The 21,801-nt window shown below is 44.5% G+C and overlaps 1 protein-coding gene across 2 annotated transcripts; it reads right to left on the minus strand.

Annotated features, from left to right (window-relative positions):
• Positions 1 to 794: 794 nt before the first annotated feature.
• Positions 795 to 21,100, minus strand: ASB9 (ankyrin repeat and SOCS box containing 9). 2 transcript variants are annotated; one of them, XM_015246464.3, is made up of 8 exons: positions 20,963 to 21,100; positions 20,493 to 20,706; positions 12,822 to 12,901; positions 11,411 to 11,518; positions 7,868 to 8,018; positions 6,129 to 6,263; positions 4,500 to 4,691; positions 795 to 1,007 (listed from the first exon to the last, which is right to left on the minus strand). In XM_015246464.3, exons 2-8 carry the CDS (start codon positions 20,584 to 20,586, stop codon positions 883 to 885), a joined length of 885 nt encoding a protein of 294 aa, XP_015101950.1. In that variant the 5' UTR covers positions 20,587 to 20,706; positions 20,963 to 21,100; the 3' UTR covers positions 795 to 882. The 2 variants fall into 2 exon arrangements, with proteins under 2 accessions (XP_015101950.1, XP_015101951.1); XM_015246465.3 differs by lacking the exon at positions 20,963 to 21,100 and having other exon boundaries at positions 4,432 to 4,691; positions 20,493 to 20,858.
• Between the last annotated feature and the right edge of the window lie 701 nt (positions 21,101 to 21,801).

Below are 21,801 nucleotides of genomic sequence, written 5' to 3' on the forward strand. Positions count from 1 at the left end.
TGGCACTAATGATATTCTGGACTGGATAACTGCAGTGAGGGCTGTCCTGGGCACTGTAGGATGTTCAGCAAGAGCCCTGGCCTCTACCCACTAGATGCCAGGAGTACCCCACCCCTAGTTGTGGCCGCCAAAAAGTCTCCAGACATTGCCAAATGCTCCCAAAGGAGCAAAATCGCCCCTGGTTGAGAACTACTGAGCTAGTAGCAATTGTACTGAATAGCCCGGTTCTAGAATATGCCTGATATGTATAGTACATTTTGGTTGAGGAAAAAGAACTGGCCACTATACAATACTAGGGCAGTGGTGGGCTCGTCTTAAGGACAAGGAAGGTTAAAAAAAGTAAAGTCAGATGTAATCAAAGAAATGTCTTTCTTCTTTATCTTCCTTCCCATGTGGTGGAGATGGAGCCAGAAGAGTGATGTTGGAAAATCCTGCTTCACTTCAAAGTCCCCAGTTTAGCATCAGAAAACCTACACTGGAATCTGCCTTCCCTGTGCTCACTGTGGGTAACTGGACAAATGGACCTCCCTGAGTCTCAGGGTTTCAGCTGGAAAAGCGGGGGGAATGGTACCCACCTGACAGGGTAGCTGTCAGGGATCAATCAGACAAAGCAGAAAGCGTGCCAAGCTCAGCACCTGGCATGTAGGAGGTATTCAAGACCACCGCTGTTACTTTAGCCATCCTCTTCCAGGCAAGCGGGAAAAATTTTTTTGTACCTTCCAACCAATAATACAAAAGTACCCAGTCTGTTCCATTAAAAATAAAAACCCTATTGAAAAAAAAAACTAGCCAAGTTCTATAAACCTGATTTTATTTTAAAACCTCAGGGGTCTCAACCCTTAACGTTTGTCTGTTGTTTGTGACTCCATTCCCTTGACACACTTAAATGTGTAGGAGAAACCGTTTCAGCTCCTCAGGGAGGCTGAGGCCAGTGATCTTATGATGCTGCTGGATTCCAAAGCACTTCCAAATTCTAAGGCGGCACAACTGCATCAAAGAAGGGGGCCCTGGAGAAAGAGTGGAAGACAAGTCACACATCGGTTTCATGGAGCTAAGACTTTCCTTCTTTTAAAGCGTACAACTGATAACACTACTATAAGGAAATACTGTGGTACTGCTTAAGATCATCTTCTGGTTTTTTGCAGGAGGCGTTTATAGGCCATGTTCTCTTTTCTGGTATTGAATTGAAATGAGTTTGTTAGCTTTTGATTTACAACAGACTGAAAGAAATTCAAAGCTCCATCTTACCAATGGAGGCTTCTGGAAGCGCACCGGGGGATTACAAAGCTATGTAATCCCCAGCGATGAAAATAAAAATCCATGTTTTATGGCTTTCTTGGCTTTTACCTTAAAAAAAGGTCATATTTTGGATGCAAGTACTTTTATAGTTTAGCAATTGGAAGATATACAAATATAACGAGTTTTCCATGAAGCAAAAGTGTTACCTTAAGTTGCATTTGTTTTTATCATCTGCATTCAGAGCTGTCTCAGGACTTCAACTCGTAGGTGAAAAGTGAACGAGCACAAACCTTGCAGAGGGATCTAGCCAAGAATTTACATCTTATGATAGTGGTTTGCCATGGGGATGGCGAAGGGGTATTTTGCTCCTGAGGGTCACCTGGCAATGTCTGGAGACCCTTCTCTTTGTCACAACTTGGGGGTGGGGTGATACTAGCATCCAGTGGATAGAGGACAGGGATGCCACTAAACATCCTACAGTGCACAGGACCACCCCCAACTGGCCCCAAATGTCAACAGCATTGAGGTTGAAGAACCCTGTCATAGGGTAAAAGGATGGGAAATGATTTCCCATCCTCACCCCTGCACTAATGTGTAATGGGAATTCTCATTTGGTTATTGAGAACATTTTTTAAAAAGCAAAGCTATAGACCCTCCAGAATCCCATAAAGCTATAGCCCTCAGTCCAGACTGGGGGTGGGGCGGGGGAAGGCTTTAAAATACATGCTGTTGGGCCCCACCCCAGAGATGTTGCTTCAGCTACCATTGAGTGGGGCCCCAGCATCTGGATCTTGTAAAGGCACAAGCCCCAGGTCATCTTATAGTGTGGCCATGGTTGAGAATGCCACCAAGAAGGTTCAGTGGCCTCTGATTTCCTGGGTAAACTGGGTGGCATACTTCTCAGGTGATGGAAAAGAGGGAGAGGTGGAAATAGACATATAAACAAGGAAAGAAAGAAATGCCGTATTTTCAATCAGGTCCTCACAACACAGTTACAAGGTCCCAGCTGGAATTTAGGGCACCTTCCAGATGATGCTCCGTGAACTCAAGGAATAGATGGATGAACGCTTTCCCAGTGTACTCAAAGCACTTATTAACAAATGGCAAGAAGCATACTGTGCAGAAACAGAACTGAGTCTTATCTCACTAAGGAATGTTGAAGCACATGACTAATCGTAGGTGCCAGACCCACTGTCAGGGACAACTGTAGGAGGTACTGATAAAGACTTACAGACTATACTTCAATAAAGAAAATAAATTTAAAAATAAAAATAAAGCATTACAAAGAACAAGACATCAGAGCAAGCCTAATGGAGAATTAGGAAAAACAGGACATCAGAGTAATAAGCTCGGTATAACTACTGATGCAAATTGAGTATCTGTTGTTTATCACAAGTGGGATGGTGTTCAAGTATAGCCTTCATTCATGCCATATAAATAGAGCTGGAAACCTACTACCGCTTTGGAGCCACCTGCTGGCACCTGAAAGTATTCACAGGGGGCTTTGCTTTACTCAATAAGGGAAGCAGCTCATTCTACATTTATCAGTGGGCTTTGGGTGTCAATTCCTTTTTCTCCTCCAGCAACACTCATGATGCTTTAAGATCGAGTGCACTCGGGTGGCTCTTGCCGTGCTGGGCTTAGAGAGTCATGTTTAGTTGTCATTGTGTGTCATGAGTAAACACGGCTTTAGATGCTTTGCAAGGGGTGGGGTGGTCATACTGCTGAACTCCTGTCCGGGGACACCCGGAGACAGAAGTGGCTATGTTAAACCTACATATCTGCCTTTCAGCATTTGTCCAGCCCCACTTCCTCTGCCCTTCCAGCCTGTGGAGAGGTAACTTCACCGGAACCCCCAAAATGACTCATGGAGGCAAAAGAAGTGGCAATTCTCTCCAACGGCAAGTGGTATTTTACAAAACAGTGGGCTCACTGACCACACTGTCACCAAAATGTAAATTAAAGGCACGGAGGTATCTCTGAATGGGCTTCAGGAAATAAAGTAGAAGGGACGAGTTAGTGGAGGCAACTTGAATATCCAATGTGATTATTTGATGGGGCGAGGGGGGATTCTATATATAAAGGCACACATACACACACACGTGTGTGTGTCTATATCTATGATTTATGACTTTCAGGAACCCTGAGGCACTTTTGCCTTTATGGATCTCTTTCTTAATTTAAAAAAAAAGTATTTTACAGCCAGTAATTTGATAACTGTGTCTGTATAAAGATGAATACAAGCCAAATTATATTCTATTAATTTTGTTCCTCCTGATTTTAAAAGAAATTAAAACATTTCTGGATGGACCTAGAGATTATCATACTAAGTGAAGTTAAGTCAGAGAAAGACAAATATCACATGGTATCACTTATATGTGGAATGTAAAAAAAAATTACACAAATGAACTTATTTACAAAAGAGAAACAGACTGACAGACACAGAAGACAAACTTACAGTTACCAAAGGGGAAAAGCTGGGGGCGGGGGGAGGGAGGCGGGGGAGGGATAAATTAGGAGTTTGGGATTAGCAGATACAAGCTACCATATAAGAATAGATAACCAAGGTCCTGCTGTATGGCACAGGGAAGTATATTCAATTGCTTGTAATAACCTATAATGAAAAAGAATCTGAAAAAATGTGTGTGTATATGTATATATATATGTGTATATATATATATATATACACACACATAACAGAATCACTCTGCTGTACCCCAGAAACTAATACAACATTGTACATCAACTACACTTCAATTAGAAAAAATAGTAAAGTTCTTCAGATTGCTGTGGATCATGAAGTAATACCATGTCATGCTCAGTTAGCTGCATCCTGACCCCCAGAAATCAAATGCCCAGTGGTTCAGCCCATCTGTAGTGCAGGAAGACATCCTGGGGCACTGCACAACCCCAAGGAGGCTTCTGCTGCATCATTCTAAAGCATGTCCTAGATAACTTTAATACAAACATTTTAAAACAAAATCTTAATTCTTTAAAAGCTGGCATACCCCACATATCAATATTAGATCGTCCAAAACAGCCTGTCTCCAACACACCAAACAGCAGGATGGTTATCTACTATGTAACTCATACGGTACCTTGTTGAATACTCAGTTATCTCAGCTCCCCACATGCGGTGATGGCAGAGCACGATCTTTTTAACAGGACCAGAAGTCAGAACTCAGTAAGTACCTGCCTCCTGCTAGAGCCCACAGGAGTCTCTATGGATTAGGACTTAGGTTCAGGCAAAGAAGAAGCACCTTCTCTCTGCAAGAAGAGCTCGGTCAGGGGGCTCTCTGGAGGCACCAGCTCCGAGGGACGTTTGCCTTCAGCATTCTTGGCCTGAGTGTCTGCTCCGAAGTCCATGAGCAAGCAGGCCAGCTCCCCATTGGACGCCCTGGCCACCGCGTGAAGAGGGGAGTCCAGTCCCCGGCCTTGGTTCACACTTGCTCCTAAACAGTCACGAGAACAGAGACTCAGCCGAGGAGCAGAGTCCCAGCATCCCCTTGTCAAAGCGCTGCACCTCAGGGCTCCCTGACAAAAGGGCATCCCAGTGGGCATGGCAGTTCTCCGGAGAAAACGGGAGATGACTTGACTCCATTTACAAACGTGGGGGAAATGCCCCGACGATGGCTGAACACACAGCACATGCTGTACAGCCTGTGAGGGTCAACATGGTGCCTTGGAGCACCAGACACCAGTGTGATACCTACAAGAAAAATCCTGCTGGCATGACGCTGCACATTCATTACTCATGGAGCCCAAACACTAGCCAGGCCAGAAGTGAGGCCAGATGGGGAAATCCCATCTACGGCAGGCAGCCACATTCACATGTGGAGCAGCTGCTGTGGGGCTGAAACCTGAGACTTGGGACTGTGCGACTGGGACTCTGAAGAGCAACCAATTATGACAGCATTGCCTACATTGGGGTGGCCAATCCCACGATCCCAGGGTAGGTGGCAAAGTCCTCCTCTTCAGGGAGAAGGCAGATTTCTAGGACCATCCCCACCCAATTCCATCCCTACACTCTCAGCCAGTCCCCTCACCAGCCCAGATGCTGGCTTACACGTGGGGACATGTGGCTTTGCCTGAGTGGCTGTCGCTCTCATAAACTGGGAATCTTTGGCCATCCAACAAATGTTAACTCAATTGTTCTTGTACTCAGCTTTGTGAGGGATGCAAAATCTGGTCCTCTCCTAACGAGGGGCTTAAAATCCACTTTCAGTGATAGAAGAGAGAAAGAGGGAGAGAAGGAGAGAGACGGAATCTCCTAATTCTTGGTAATAGTTACCAACTGAGTAGAAGGCAATAAGAACTCTAAGAACATTTGGTGGCAGGAAAGATTGCTGGATTTTTAAACAGTAAACAGGACTTAAATAATTAAAGAGGTGATGAAATGGTATTCCAAGTGCTGAAGAAGGGACTGGACACACAGCAGGAAGGTGAAAAAGAATGATTCGACTTAGGCCCTTTCAAAGAAAACATAGTATTTACAGTGGGCTAAAAATGGGTCAACTTCTATTTGCAAATCAAAGAGAACCGGTGAGGAAGGCCCCAAACAGGGAGACTCAGCCCTAACCCAGCGGCTGTGCAAGCTATGCAGAGCCTAATGATGTCATTGGCCGGAGAGAGGGAGGCAGAGGAAAGGGAGAAGTCATCACGGAGGACCATCCTGGGAGAAGACACCAGCATCATTATCATCATGCTTATTACAGTGAGAGAACTAAAGGTCAGTTTAAAGTCACTCCCCGTGGGAACATAGTATGAGCAGTGATCCCGTCCGACTCCCCCGCCCACACTCATCCCTCTGCTACGAGAGAAAGAGCTCTCAAATAGCTTTCATTTCCTTTTCATTTACTGTCCTTGCTATGTTTTGCTTTTTGTTTTACCTGATTCCAGAAGCTTCTTGGCACAGGCTACCTGCAGGTTTTCACAAGCCAGATATAATGGTGTGCCCAGATGGCTGATGTTATGGTCAATGTCGCCCCCATGAGCCGCAAGAGACTCGATGCACTCCACATGGCCTGCAGCCCAAAGGGGGAGCAAACAGTTACAGCACAAACTCTCTTAGCCAGGGAAACATCACCTTGCCCATTTTTTTGTGTGTTTAAAATTTTCAACAACTTATCCAGGGACCAAAAGCTGTTTCCTTTACTTAGAATAGGAAATGACCTTCCACACTGGCACCAGTTAATGGGTTGACCATAGGATGTGACCTACAGCTCTGGGTGGAACTCCACTTGAGTTGACCAGTCACAGTAAAGCAACCAGCAACCATCCACCTTTTCCAATTGTTTATGGCTCGGTAATCAGTCCAAGTGCTGAAATCGAAGTGAGAACTGGGGAAAGGTGTGGAAGAACAGAGACTAAAGGTGGATCTGAAGAGGGCATAGTGTAGGCCATGGGACAGGGAGAAACAGGCCACAGTGGGCACAGGTGAGGCTGAGAAGAAGGTACCAGGTCCAACATGAGTGGCACCCAGCGTGGCCAGCTAGGTTTAGTGAAAGCAGAATCACTCTTCCTTGCTCTAGAATGTCAGTAGTTGAAACATTTGCTCCTTGGCGTTTCTCTCGTTATACCATTTTAGTTCTATGTGTTCAGTGAATATGATGAGATAGCATCTCTCCTCGTGATGAAATGCCAGTGCTTCAGGAGCTAAGTATAATATGGGTGGATCCAGTCAAATAGGGCTGCTGTCAACAAGATAGGAACAGCCCTCCTGGCAAGGTATGGTCATCACTATGAGAAGGAAGAGGAGGAGGAAAATCAAACAAAACGTGCAATTTTGTCTTTTGTCTTAGAGTTCAGAACAGAAGGAAAACTGTGACTTTATGAAAAGAACTACCCCCAGTGAGTAAGTTCTGGGGGTCTAACGTACAACATGGTGACTACAGTCACTAATACTGTATTATAGACTTGAAAGAGAGTAGATCTGAAATTTTCTCACCACACAAAAAAGGTAACTGTACAAGGCAATGGATGTGTTAATTAACTTAATTATAGGCATCCTTTCACAATAGATATGTGTATCAAATCATCACATTGTACACCTCGAATAAACACAGTTTTACTTGTCAATTATACCTCAAGAAAGCTGGGGCTGGGGAGAGTTACCCCATACTGTATATAACATCTTATATTTCCAAAAGTTCCAAGTTTGTTTTCACTTAGCAAACCTAGGTGGCCCGGAGACAATATTCATTAAAGCCCTAAAATAGAATGTAATCTGTTTTATAAAATAATTTGATGTTATGGGGTCATGGGTTCAATAATATATTCTACAAATGTTGATGGATAGTCTACCATGTGACAGGCCCTGTTCCAGAAATACAGCCGTGAACAGCATTCCAAATGTTAGAAAAGGATGCTTCTCGCACTGATTGTGCATCAGAATTACCTGGAGGGCTTGTTCAACAAAACACAGGTGGCTGGGCCCCACCCCCAAAGTTACTGATTCAAGGAGTCTGGAATAGGGGCCCAAGAATCTGCATTTGCACACCAGGTTGGGAGGGTATTTCTGGTCCCAGGACCCCAGATTGCGAACTACTGCTCCCTTTCGCTCTTCCCTGCAACAGGAAGAGGTCCCTCAAAGGAGTGGATGGAAAACTTAACTTCTCAACAGATTTACCTCTCTTAGCAGCTTCGTGGATGGGGGAGGCCAGATCACTTGCAGGGTGGGGGCTGGCTCCATGCTGCAGAAGCAAATTCACACACTCCTGGCTGCCGCTGACACAAGCATTAAACAAGGGAGTGTGCCAGTCTGCAGTAACACCATTCACCTAGAAACAAAAGCTCCAGGATGAAGGCAAGGAGTGGGGCGACCCGGATTCAAATCTAAGTTCCATCACTTTCAAGCTATTATTTAACTTCTCAGAGACCTTCAATTCCACAGCTATAAAATGGGGACAAAAATAACAAATTCTACACAGTTGCTATGAAAAGCTGAATGAGGTATGGATTGTAAGGCACCAAGAATGTCTCTGAAACCTTCTGTCTCCTCCATGCCCTCCCCAAGAACATGAACTTTGAAACTACTTAGGATCTTCAATAGCTTACAAACTAATCTCCTATTTTAAACACTCCATCTGAGATCCATCCCACCCCAATTCAATTTCCCCACAACAGTTAGAGTAATCTTTTAATTTTTTTTTCAAATTTAAAAACATCGCTTCCATATAGAGTGAACACAAGCCAAAGATTTTATGCAACTCATTCATTAATGAGAGAACCAGTAAAACTGGCTGGCTCAAAGGAGAATTTATAGAGCCAGTCAGTGCAATGCTGAAATAAATTGGCTAATCGATACAAAGCTGGTTAATATCTTACAGGGCCATAAAACTAGCATCTTTGGGGCGATCTTTTCTAACACTGGAAATGAGACTAAAACTTACAAGTTAACATCTAACGTCACAATGTGAATCGAATGGCAAAGAACGAAGCCAAATGCAGGTGAATTTTTCTGTATCAAGTAATTCTTTGGTGAATCTGTTAAACAATGATGCTGTGAAGACAGCGAAGGCATTCTATTCTCACAGGCTATTTCCACGCGATGCCAGGACGAGTGAGGCACAAAAGACGGCCAGGTGCACACCTGGAGGAGACGCTCCCTCCCAGGGTCATGAAAGGGCTGCAAGACTCCGAGCGTGAGCAGCTCTTTAAAGCCTGCACACTTGGCACCTCTCTTGCGTCTGCTTGGTCCTGGCCCTGTTCTCAAGTTTGCGGTAAGTCTTCTTAAGAAAAACATAACCCTGATGATGCACTCGTCTATAGCTCTCTGAGGCTCTCAGGGCAGAGCCCGTTTTCTTGGCTGGACAACAAGCTCATTGTGTTCTGACCTCTCGCCTGCTCTGCTCTGCTGCTCTAAGGAATGATTTGAGGTCATGAACCAGACGCTCAGTTTCACTTCTAGGCTGTTGCACTTGTTGTTCCCAATGGGTGGAAAACTCAGCGTTTCCCCAACCCACCATTCAGCTGGCTACTCCAACAGATCCTTTAGGTTTCAAGTGAGACATCATTTCCTGTAAGAAGCCTCTTCTGACTCCCTCTTTCTCCATCAGAAATAAACGAGTTAGGAACACTTCTGTGTGTTCCCCACAGTCCGCTTACTAGTCATACTTATTACATTGGGGTAGTTGGCAAAAATGACCACAGAGTCTCTGTCCAAGATGCACAATCCCTTTGTAATGTGGCTTTCCAACTCCTCCCATCACAAGACGGAGACCGTTCAGTCCTTGAATCTGGGCTCGCCCACATGAATTGCTTTGGCCGATGGGACAGTAACAAATGTGATGCCAGCAGAGACGTGACCCTCTTTTTCTGCTCTTGAAATCCCTGCTACTATGTGGAAAAGCCCAGGCCTCCTGCAAAAGGATGAGAGACCACAGAGAGATTTCCTGTCTCCCCAGACTTCTCAGCCATCCCAGTCAAGGTCACCATGAACCAGTCTGCCCCAGCTGACCTATCAGCTAACTCCAAATGCCTCAGTAAGCCCAGCTGAGGTTAGCTGAAGCAGGCCAGACCGAAGAGCTGTCCAGCTAACACAAGGAACTAGGAGAGAAAAAAATGGCTATTGTCTTAAATCATTAAGTCAGGGTAGTTTGTTACACAGCAAAAAGTAATGGATATGTCTGTGAGTCTCTGGTTTGTAAACCACAGTTACCAAAGGGGAAAGGGGTGGGGAGAAGGATAAATTAGGAGTTTCGGATTAACACATACACATTACTATACATAAAATAGATAAGCAACAAGGACCTATTGTATAGCACAGGGAACTATATTCAATATCTTGTAATAACCTATAATGGAAAAGAATCTGAAAATGAATATATATATATATATATATAACTAAATCACTTTGCTGTACACCTGAAACTAACACATTATAAATCAACTATAGTTAAATAAAAAAATTTTTTAAACTAATGGATAAAAACAGTGTATTGTAATTGCCTGCTGTGAAAAAAATACAAAAAAAATTAATTGCCTGCTGTGGTTGAGATGCTAAGCATACAACAAACTTATTTCCTCTCTCCTGAGCACAGAGCCATACTATACTTCCCAGCCTCCCTGGCGATTAGACATGGCCTAAGTTCTGGTCAGTGGGATGTGAGCAGAAGTAACATGTCACTGCCAAGACTGGCCCTTCAAAGTCGTCCATCACAATCCTCCAAGTGTTGTCCCCTTCCAACCATCTGGAATGGAGCGCACATGGGAGCCACTTGTTGAAGACAGCAGAGCAACAGGATGAGAGGAGCCTGTGTCCTGGAATCACCTTGGAAAATAGCCACCCAGCCGGGAACACCCACACTGGAGTTTGAGTTGAACAAGAAATAAACTTTTATTATACTAGGCTACGGAGATTTCAGGGTTTATCTCTTAAAGCAGTGTTACATTCAGCAATTTACCTGTTTATCTGGTTGTCCCCTCATTTAGTGTATAAATTCCTAAAAATCTTTGTCTAGAGTTAGGCACATAATAAATACTCAGTAACTCCCGGATGAGAGAATATGAGAAGGCCATGTCGAATCTTTGAGCAGATTTTCCCATCGCTTTTGAGCATGAGAGGACTTAGCTAATCTAAGACCTACTGGTCCCCACTTTGAAATTCAATGACTTTGTATCTTCCTTCTCGAGGATCTCATTATGCCGCTCTGATTCCCATTCTCCAAATAATAATATGCCTTCTCTCTCTCAATCCTCACAATACCACAATATGCTACATCATGTTTTTGGTTATTTTCCCTGTTTCTTTCTTTTTCGTATGTAGACTCTAAAGCTTACAGGCTAAGTAATTTGTCCAAAGTTTCCAACGTTAGTAAATGGTAGAGATGGTCTGGGACCATTATTCAGGTCTTATGGAGCCAAATGTTATGTGTTTTCTACAATATTTCATTACCTTCCACCCATAGGAATGAAGGCAGAAATGTAACTACTATTTATCAGTAGCGGTTGTTAAAGAAAATGATACAGACTTTAATCATTACTTTCTAGCTAAAAATGCAGTATTTCATCTACCACTACAGCAAATAAGCTTGATGAACATAATAATTTTGAAAAAACCCTGTTCATATTTCAAGTCATGCTAATCAAAAATACTGGAAATTATTCAGAAGGGCTATAAATAGTCATTTTTCATTCATGGTTTCTAAGATGTGATTTGAGTTGCCCTTACCTGAGCTCCATGCTTTAATAAAATGTTTGCACAAGAAGGATGACCTCCAAGACAGGCTTCATGGAGTGGGGACACATAATCTGCCGTGATGAGGTTCACGGGCCACCCCTGGAGGAGAGGAAATGGGCAGAGTAAGGGGTGCAGGGCAAGAGTTCTGTAGGACTGGTTTCCAGCCATGAAACCATCACAAGATACTTTAAAGTTAACCTGGCTCATCAGTAAAAAGTCCACAAACAATAAATGCTGGAGAGGGTGTGGAGAAAAGGGAACCCTCCTACACTGCTGGTGGGAATATACTTTGGTGCAGCCACTATGGAGAACAGTATGGAGATTCCTCAAAAAACTAAAAATAGACCTACCATATGATCCAGCAATCCCATTCCTGGGCATATATCAGGAGGGAACCCTAATTCAAAAAGATACATGCACCCCAATGTTCATAGCAACACTATATACAATAGCCAAGACATGGAAACAACCTAAATGTCCACTGAGAGATGACTGGATAGAGAAGTTGTGGTGTATTTATACAATGGAGTACTACTCAGCCATAAAAAAGAATAAAATAATGTCATTTGCAGCAACATGGATGGATCTGGAGATTATCATTCTAAGTGAAGTAAGCCAGAAAGAGAAAGAAAAATACCATATGATATCATTCATATGTGGAATCTTAAAAAAAAGACAAACTTATTTACAAAACAGAAACAGACTCCAAACATAGAAAACAACTTATGGTTACCAGGAGGGGAAGAGGGTGGGAAGGGATAAATTGGGAGTTTGAGATTTGCAGATTCTAACTAATATATATATATAATAGATAAACAAGCTCATACTGTATAGCACAGGGAACTATATTCAATATCTTGTAGTAACTTATGGTGAAAAAGAATATGAAAACGCATATATGTATGTTCACGTATGACTGAAGCATTATGCTGTACACCAAAAATTGACACAACATTGTAAACTGACTATACTTCAATAAAAAAATATATAGCCTTGGTCTCTATCTACTAGACGATGCCAGGAACACCCTGCTCCCAGTTGTGACAACCTAATATTATCTCCATTGTCAAATGCCTCCTCTGGGGCAAAACTGCCCCAGTGGAGAACCACCGTTTTACTTGATGATTTTCAAGAACATAGTAGTCTACTGAAGAAAGTGAAGGCAACACTAATTTGCCCACTATTCATTGAATAGATATTATAGTACTAATTATGTGCACAGAATTGTACCAAACTGGAGTATCATGCCAGCCTCCAAATAAAAGAATGGTTAGATAGGACAGGATTCATCTCATTTGGCTGAAGAAAAAATTTACATCTTAATATCAGATTACGCTATCTTTTTCTTCATGCAGTGAGCAATAGAATGGGCTTAGTTATTTTTTTTCCAAAAATCACCTACCTGGCTGATGAGGTTCCTCAAAGACAGCAAACGTCCATGGACTGCAGCTTCGTGCACAGGAGACCAATCAGATACAACATCTGTAAGGAAAGGGAGGGCCAGGTTACACCCTGCTAACGTACTTTACACCCAGAGGCTCATCCTCGCACGTCAACGAGAGCCTAACCGGTCTTACTGGGGAGAGACATTGGAGTCAATCAACCAAAACTCCAATCAGGACTCCGGCATCTCTCCCCTCTGTGGATGTTCCTCGTACACAGTTTATTTGAAATGCCTAGCTAGCTAAAGGAATAACTACAGCCAATGTCCAAACCGAGGACCAAAGAGGTGGATTGGGATGACAGATTACTGCACTTCCATTTACACACCCTGGTTTCAAAGGCAAAATGGTCCATTTAGTTAAATGAGGGCTTCACTAATTACCAGCATTAGTGTGTTCAGTTGTGGTTGCCAGTCCAATTTCCTGCGTGAAATACAAACTCTGGCATCTCAGCAAACAGTGCCATATACTAACAGCAGTCATCGTGTAATTACATACACCATTCGGTTTGGAATCAAATCTAAACAGAACCCTATCTGTTAATGGATTACCTCCTGTCCCAACACCAAGCACAAATCAGAGTTCAGTCTGACCTTGTAACAGGGACACGATTTACCCCCAAAGGCAGTGTGCCAATGCCATGAAGAGAAAGCTCTGAATTCAGACCCGCTTGACTTCTGAGCTGTGGGTCCCTGGGCAGATGCTGGCTTCAGTTTCCTTCTCTGTCAAGTCAGGACAGCAGTACACCTACCCCAGGCTCAACACCTATTGGCTACTATTATTATCCTGCCCTAACGCTGAACAGTCTTGATCATAACCCACAATCACTGCTATTTAAAATAGCAAACGGAGTAGGGGATGGTATAGTTCAGAGGCAGAGCACATGCTTAGCATGCACAAGATCCTGGGTTCAATCTCCTGTACCTCCGCTAAAAAAAATTTTTTTTAATTAAAAAAATAAAACAGCAAATGTATTCTCCAACCATACGGAAAGAATACTTTCTTAGGAAGGAAGCCTGGAAAACTTAGCCCAATGCATTAAATGTGTTCCTTTCTTTCTAATTGACAGCATGTCACCTAAAGGTAGTGCAGACCTGAATTTTTCTCATCTGGAGCTACATCTGATTTCCAGTACACAGGAAGTGAGAAGGTAAGGAGGCTTCTTGAAGCTGGCTGCAACTCCAGCTCTGCCTGCCTGAGTCAACACGCTCCAGGCAAACAAGGCAGGATGCTCTGGTAACAGTCAGCCCTCGTGAAGGAACTGGGATCGCCTAAAAGCCAAGAAGAGCTGGAGAACCAGGAGAATGACTAAAGTCTGGCAAACGGAAGGTCATCAAGGAGGAGGCTAGAACACTTTGTACTCAACACGTTTCAGCTGACGTCAGCTTGCCACCTGGAGCTATCGATCCCCTGGAAAATCTGTCCCAGGGAGCAAACGACCATCCTTCCAGATGAATTCATGAGGCATTTAACAGGGAAAACGGAGCTGAATGAGCCCGCCTACACACTGCTCAGCCAAGGCATTCCTTCTGGGATCACTAAGATGCACGAGGTACCTTCAGTGAAATGGTTTTTCCGATCCTCCAAACCTATGCTTGATAGAAAATCAGTGTCCTCACAGCCTTCTCTGAGGGTCCTAATTCTCTTAGGAAAAATATTGCTGCTTCTTGTGCTTGGACCCTACCATCCAGACAGCAGCTATGGAAAGATTTACCTCCAAAGGAGAATGAAAAGGCAACTCATTCTACCCCACTGGCACTAAGGCAAAAGACCATCCACACAACATCTTGAGTGAGAAGAGCATGCCCCCAATTGAGAAAGGTCTTGAAAATCAGTTGCATCACCATGTGTGTGATGATGAAGTCATTTTTCCTTCCAACTGCTCACCTGCTAAGAAGTATAGCTGCCACACTGCTCAACCTTTCTTAAAGCTCCCCCAGATAATTACAGCTGACAGCCAGGCAGGTCATTTGGGTCCTAAATTACAACTGTCTAGACTGCATAAAAACGATGCAATTATATTATCAAGTGTAGACAAAAATGGGCTTTACTTTCTATGCATTCATCATGAAAACATTACTCCTTTTATTTAGGGTAAATGAAGAGTTATGTACTTCTCCAAGAGGAAAAAAAAAGACTACCTGGGGTTTTGCACCCCTGCGTTAGAACACCATGTTTACAAAGCAGAGACAGTCTGTGTCTTTGAGCAGCTCAAGGTGTTGTCCTAGTACACATGGTGGGGAGTGAACACTCTATCAGCTTTAATGATTTATAATTCACATACTGTACAATTCGTCTATTTAAAGTGTACAATTCAATGGTTTTCAGTATATTTCCGAGTTGAACATCCATTGTCACAATCAATTGCAGAATATTTTCATAATCCCAAAAAGAAATCTTCTGCCCACTAGCAGTCACTCCCCCATTTCCGCTTCCCTCAGCCCCAGGCAACCACTGATCTACTTTCTGTCTCTATGGATTTGCTTATCCTGGACTTTGCATATAAATGGTATTATACACTATGTGGTCCTTTGTGACTGACTTCTTTCACTGAGTATGTTTCAAGGGTCCTCCACATCACAGTGTGTATCAGTACTTCATCCCTTTTATGGCCAAATAGTATTTGTATACATAGACCAATACGTTGATAGAGATTTGAGTTGTTTCCACTTCTTGGCTGTTACGAATAATGCTGCTAGGAACATTCATGTACCAATTCTGGAGTGGATATAAGTTTTCAATTCTCTTGGGTACACAGCTAGGAGTGGAACTGCTGTATGATGTGATCACCCAGTGCTAAGCTTTTTGAGAAACTGCCAGACTATTTTCCAAAGCAGCTGTATCACGTTAGATTCTCATCAGCAGTGTATGAGACTTCCCTTCCTAAGTTAAAAGTCGAGGGTTTGGTGAATCTATCATAGCAGGCCTATATTCCAGCCCAGAAGAAAACCTTAGGTCCTTGTAAAGTCAAAATTCATCTCAGATGTATACAAAGCCTTTAGCCTCAGATCTCTAAACACTTGAGTGATTACCTAAAGACTTGAAACTTTGAAAGGCTGACATGAACTTTATATATAGCTCATTTAGCAAATGCCATAATTTGTAACACAGATTATTAGTCCACACACTCTCTTCAGCTCTTAAAAACACTGGTGAGATATCCAGCAGATGTTTCTCTAGGGTTTCCAGAGCCCACATCAGAAGCAGGCAATAGGCTACAAGCTCAACACATGAGCAATTAAATCCAAAAGCAGCTTTGCCTGCTTTCCTGCTGACAACTGGAGAGCGCGGACTAAGTAGGAAAGAGGACCTATTCCTGCCAGAACAGGGACGCTGCTCACAGTAGGAAGCTAGGGATGCAGGGCACACTGATGGTCACAATCCCCTTTTCTGCTGACCCTAATGAAGTCTTTGAAACTCAAGGGCCATTACATCTATACAGCACACATCATCCTAGCGCTTGGTATATACTAAGGATTCTTCCCCAAGAGTTGTACAGCCAGGATCTACTGGTTTTACTGCCAAGAAACAGATGCCAAATGGGGTTACTGGCAATGCCACAGATCCAGGAGTGTAGCTCATGGTTAAAATGGGGCAGGGAGCTCTCCTAATGAAACGACTCCACAAGTCCTCTAATTAGTGCCATTAAGCTTACCTCTCTTTTCAACTGAGTCTCCATCAAACCCTGCAGCACATTAGGAAGGCTGCCATTTCATTTTTTATTGCAATTTCTGGAATGATTTTTAAATTTCTATTATTTCAGAAGAGATTTAAAATGCACTAATGCACTACATTCTGCAAAGCGCTATTAACGAAGCTCTGAGAGCCGCCAGTGAATGCTGGGAGTAGCATCAATGTATTCCTCCTGGGAAACATTTGGCAAGTTCAAGGCGCAAAAAGAGAGGCTGGGCGGTTCCTAGAGGGTGGGAGCATTTGGCTTCAGTCTTTGGGACATGATAGGGTTGGCTCAGTGGTGTGCACCGGCACTGGAGGATCCGGGTGCTGGGTTTACAATTGTAGCGGACCTGGGTTGGATTCCAGGACAAATCAAAGTAGGAAGAAGAGAAACAGAGGCTCATGGTTGCAAACAGGCAAACAGAAAGGCCCATGGAGGCAGCTCTTGGGCAAGTGGGTTCTGTCCTCTGCAATTATTTCTCTAATTCCATCACCCAGCCTCTCCTTTCTCTGACTCTGTCCCTCTCGAGCTGCCTTCTCCATAGGGACCTCACCCTATCACCCAATCTGTCTGAGCAGGCAAGTCTCCCCCAGAAAACATGCCCCTGCCATGGTGCCCCAACATCTAAAATCCACTGTAAGAAAATGAAATGATCTCCTTTCCATGCCTGTCATCGCTTTGATTGTGAATACTCTGTCCAGGGTGGGCTCAATTTTGTGAGGAAGAAAATCTCTCGGTAAGTGTAAGTCCGCCGGCAAAACCCGGAAGGACAGACACTACAAATAGGAACAGTGATCACCTGTTCTGTGGGATTATGCGTGTCTGTTAGTTTATCCTTCAGTGTATTTCCCAACGTTTCTATGAGGAGGTATGAGATAGTTTCCGAGGGCTGCTATAACAAACTACCACTAGCTGGGTGGCTTACAACAGAAATTCATCACCTCAGAGTTCTGAAGGCTGGAAGTCAGAAATGAAGGTGTCGCCAGGGCCATGCTCTCTCCAGAGAGTCTAAGGAAGAATCCTTCCTTGACTCTTCTAGCTTTTGCTGGTAGGTGTCCATCTTTACTGTTTCTTGGCTTATCAGAGGCATCATTCCAATTTCTGCCTCTGTCGTCCCCTGGCATTCTCCCTGCCTGCCTCCTCTCCTCTTCATGCAAGGACCAGCCATTGGATGAAGGGCCCACCTGACTCCAGTATGACCTCCTCTTAGCTAATTACATCTGCAGTGACTCTTTCAAAACAAGGTCACGTTCTGGGGTACTAGGGGTTGAGACTGCAATGTATCTTTTGGGAGGCGGGGCACAGTTCAACCCATAACAAGGTATTTTCAGGGGGAAAAAAAAGATAATTTTTTCCTGCTCCTGGGCAGAGGAGTGAAGAATTAAATCTCTATGAAGAGCTGGCTGCCAGTTTTGTAGCCTTTTCTCCCTTCCTCCGGAGGAGGCAAAGCAAAGCCTGCAAGTGGAGGGGGAAGCAGCCAAATTCCCCAAAACGACCCACACCTGGGCCCTGTAGTCCCTCTGCCCTGGGCCTGTGCCGGGGGATCGGCTTCACCTGAGCTGAGTTTCTCGTCATGGCCATTTGGAAATAACAGTCTGAGTGTTTCACATTCCACTCTTCACCAAGGTCAAGGCTTCCCAAGTATAAACAAATGCAATCCAGCTCTAAGTGAGGTTCAGCCCAGGGGGCAGGACTGACACAAAGTAGGGAGAGAAAGACTCCACTGGGGGAGGGAGGGGGAGAAAGCCTGGGAGGGCTCCGTGGGAGTGGTGGCGTGGCTGGGCGGAAGGAGGCAGGAGCTGACTGGTCAGATGTGGCGAAGGAGGTAGGAGAGCAGAGGGGTCCTGTCATCTACGCTTGTGACTTCTGCTTCCTGGAAAACTTCCCTTCCTCTAGTCCCTGTGAAATGACAGCATCCGAGTCTCTTCCTACTTCTCTGGCCAACTTCCTGGTCCTATGGCTTCAACTGGAGATCTGACCCAGTACTGCATCCTTGGCTGTCACCAATCAGCCATCAGACAACGTCTCCTCCCCCGGGATTTCAGCCCAGCCCCTCCGCAGAACAGTCTGAGGTCTGGTTCTCAAGCTGAATTCATTCCCCGGCCTCTGTCCATCACCATGATGCTGGGCCCTGGTCACTGGCACTGACACTTCCATATTCAAAAGAGAACTCCCTCTCCTCCCTTCCTCACCCTGCTCCCAAGCCAGCTCCCTTGCCCAACTTCTCTCTTATCTAGCCTTCTTACCTGACATTAACTCAGGCTTTGGCTGCCTTCTCTCCTTTAGCCCCAGTACTTAAGCAACAGAGTCTGATTTCTCTCTCATTGGACATTATCACCCCTATTTTCCCTTTCTCTCTGATTTATGAAGCTTGCTCCAGTCAGCTTCATGCAGTGGTTCTCAAAGTGTGGTCCGCAATCATCAGCATCAGCACCACCGGGGAGCTTGTTATAAATAAGAGATTCCAGGTCTCACCCTAGACCTACTACTGCATCAGAAGGGGGAGCCCAGCCATCTGCATTTTCACAATCCATCTTGGTGGTGCCGATGTGAGTTTGAGAACCAAAGGATTAGTACACTAACTTCTCATAAATCCACCACAGTCTATCCCGACTGTGGCTACCAAATTAATCTACTTACAGTCTTCATAATGGCCAGGTCTCCACTCCAGAACCATCAATGGCTCCCAATTCCCTGCCTCATGAAGGCTAAACTCCTCCACTTAGTTCTGAAGTTTCATTATCGGGTTCCACCTCTCCAAACTTGTTCTCACTAGACAGACATGCTAAGACACTCTGCATTCTAGTTGTGACAGCATACTATATATATGCCTCCCCACCCCCACCAACCCATCCAGCCCCAACCAGGGTTGGATTAGGACCTTTAGAAACCCTCAGCAGTGAAAAGTGGCCAGCGATCCTCTCATGTGGAAATAAAAATAAATGATACTGCTCAGCTGTAAAATAATCATGCTGAAAGTAAACCAGATGATGGATTCTTCCCCATATTGATTGGTTGGCTGCTTTAAAAAAACACATTTATCCAATTCATTTTTAAAAGTTACATTTGGTCTGCCTGTGCCGATCCAAATCTTACTCACTCAGGGCCCTGCTCATTTTACAAGCAAAAGTGGATGAACCAACGGATGAATGAATGAGCAGACCATTCTGCTCCATTAGCCAGAGGGAAAGTATTTTGCATTTCATGTCTTTTGTTTATCCCCTCTTCGGCACCTAAGCAGTAGGAGAACAATAAATCCTAGCTGCCTGCAGGGTCCCTGCTTTTGTCCCTTTGACAGACAAGTGTTGTGGGCAGCCTACCAGGGTGCTGAATATCATAAACTCTCCTCCGACGCCTAGACCTATTTTTCAGAATCCTTCAGTCAGGAATGTTCAAAGGAAATGGCTGTCCCAGAGGTGTGAGACTCTATACATCAGCAAAGACACCACGGAACAGGTGAGAATTACAGCTGTAAGACATTGCCCCAAAGTTAAAAAAAAAAACGGGGGGCTCCTTTTAAGGTGGATCAATCAGTGCTCAATGTTTGAACAGCACTTACAAACCCAGCCCCACTCAAATGCCAAATACCTAAGACCTTTTAATAAATGTTTTAGCTAAGTGTTCCTATTTGTAAGTAACTTTAAAACCTCCAATGTAATGTAAGCGATACGTTTGACCCACAAACAATAATTCTTTGGAGTTGAAATTTTTACTGGAGGATAAACTGCGATAATTGACTTTGTATGGTCTACAGGACCTGCGGATAGAGGTGTACACATTTTTGAACAACCGTGTGAAGGATATATACCAGCAAGCCACAGACATCTGTCCAGTAACTACCCGGTAACCACATCTCAGATGGAGCCACTGAAATCACCCAACCCTCTTCTCTCTTCTCAGCTAAGCACGTTAACCAACCTCCCCAGCACTCAGACTCCAAAACCCCTAGACTCACCCCCCATCAATGGGTTTGAAAGGAGCCTGACGTCAGGAGGGCCTCCTGGCCTCGGCAGCTTGCTGTCGTCCCTGCCCCGCGGTTCGCCATCCATGGTGCTCTCCTGGGTCTGACAAGCGCCGCGCTTCACTTCAGCTGCTCAGGAAAGTCCAAATTCCATGCTCCCCCTGCTCCTGGGAAATTCCAGTGCTGGGACCGGCTGAGCTGCACCGTCCTGGTCAGATGGCAGAGAACAGACCAGAACAGGCAGGGTAATCTGAATACTACCTGTGGTCAGACACGCGCGCCCACACACACGCGCGCGCGCGCACGCACGCACACACACACACTCCACCTAGCTGGCTGGAGGCTGCCCAAAGCCCACAGCAGCCCCCCAGCCCCAAGTCTGCAAAGTTGCTGATGTCACGTCCTTTCCAAAACTGAGACCAATCAGTGACGAAGCCTTGGGGTTTATCAGGAAGGAAACTCACAGTTTGTAACTTTTGGAGCTCCAAGGGAACAGGGTGGGGGTGAAGGAAATAGCTCTCGCTGGCTACAATGTTGCTCCCCCCGCTGGGATCCGTTTGTTGTTTGGGGGTTTCTTGTTGTTGAGACAAGCTCCAGGACCCAGGAGCTGAGAAAGCTGGTTTTGCTGCAGCCCTGCTGAATTGCTTGCACAGCAACTCACACAGCACGCCCTGGCCATCTGCACATGTGGTTTCAATTTTTCTGGGAGTTTCTTATGGGAAAATGTGTCTATATGTAACAAAAATGCACCTTTGGAAAGAACTTCTATTTTCTTTCCTCCAACTGCAAGGATTGCACTAAACGTCCTGCTTGCCCTCCTCCACACATTGTATTTTAACTTCTAAATAAATAATTCAGGGTTGCTATTGGAAAAAGGGATTACTGGGCTGCAGAGGGGCATGGAGGACACCCGCTCTCGTTCTTTTAATTATTAGCTATTAAAAGTTTTACTTTGCAAAAGTTTCGCCTGTTCGCCTTTATAAAACATTTGGGGTTTTGTCCGTGTCTTTTCAGATAAACACAGTTTCCCCATGCCCCTGGGTGCTGGTTCAGGCTGATGGCCACTCTTACTCTTCCGGCTCCTCTCTTCCAGATGGAAGGGGATTTTTCTTCCCCATTCAGGAAGGCTCAGAGTTAGCCTCAAGCATAGTCTGGCTGAGAAATGATTGCAGATATTTTTTTTTAATGCCAAAAATGCAGCTTTACTGTTTCAGATTTAGGGAGTCTTAGTTGACCCACGTGGTAGCCACTGTTAAGTTTGAGGACTGTCCTTCATATTTTAAAATGCATTTCCGTGCATACA

Source organism: Vicugna pacos, chromosome X (genome assembly GCF_048564905.1).
Source record: "Vicugna pacos chromosome X, VicPac4, whole genome shotgun sequence".
Lineage (NCBI taxonomy): Eukaryota > Metazoa > Chordata > Mammalia > Artiodactyla > Camelidae > Vicugna > Vicugna pacos.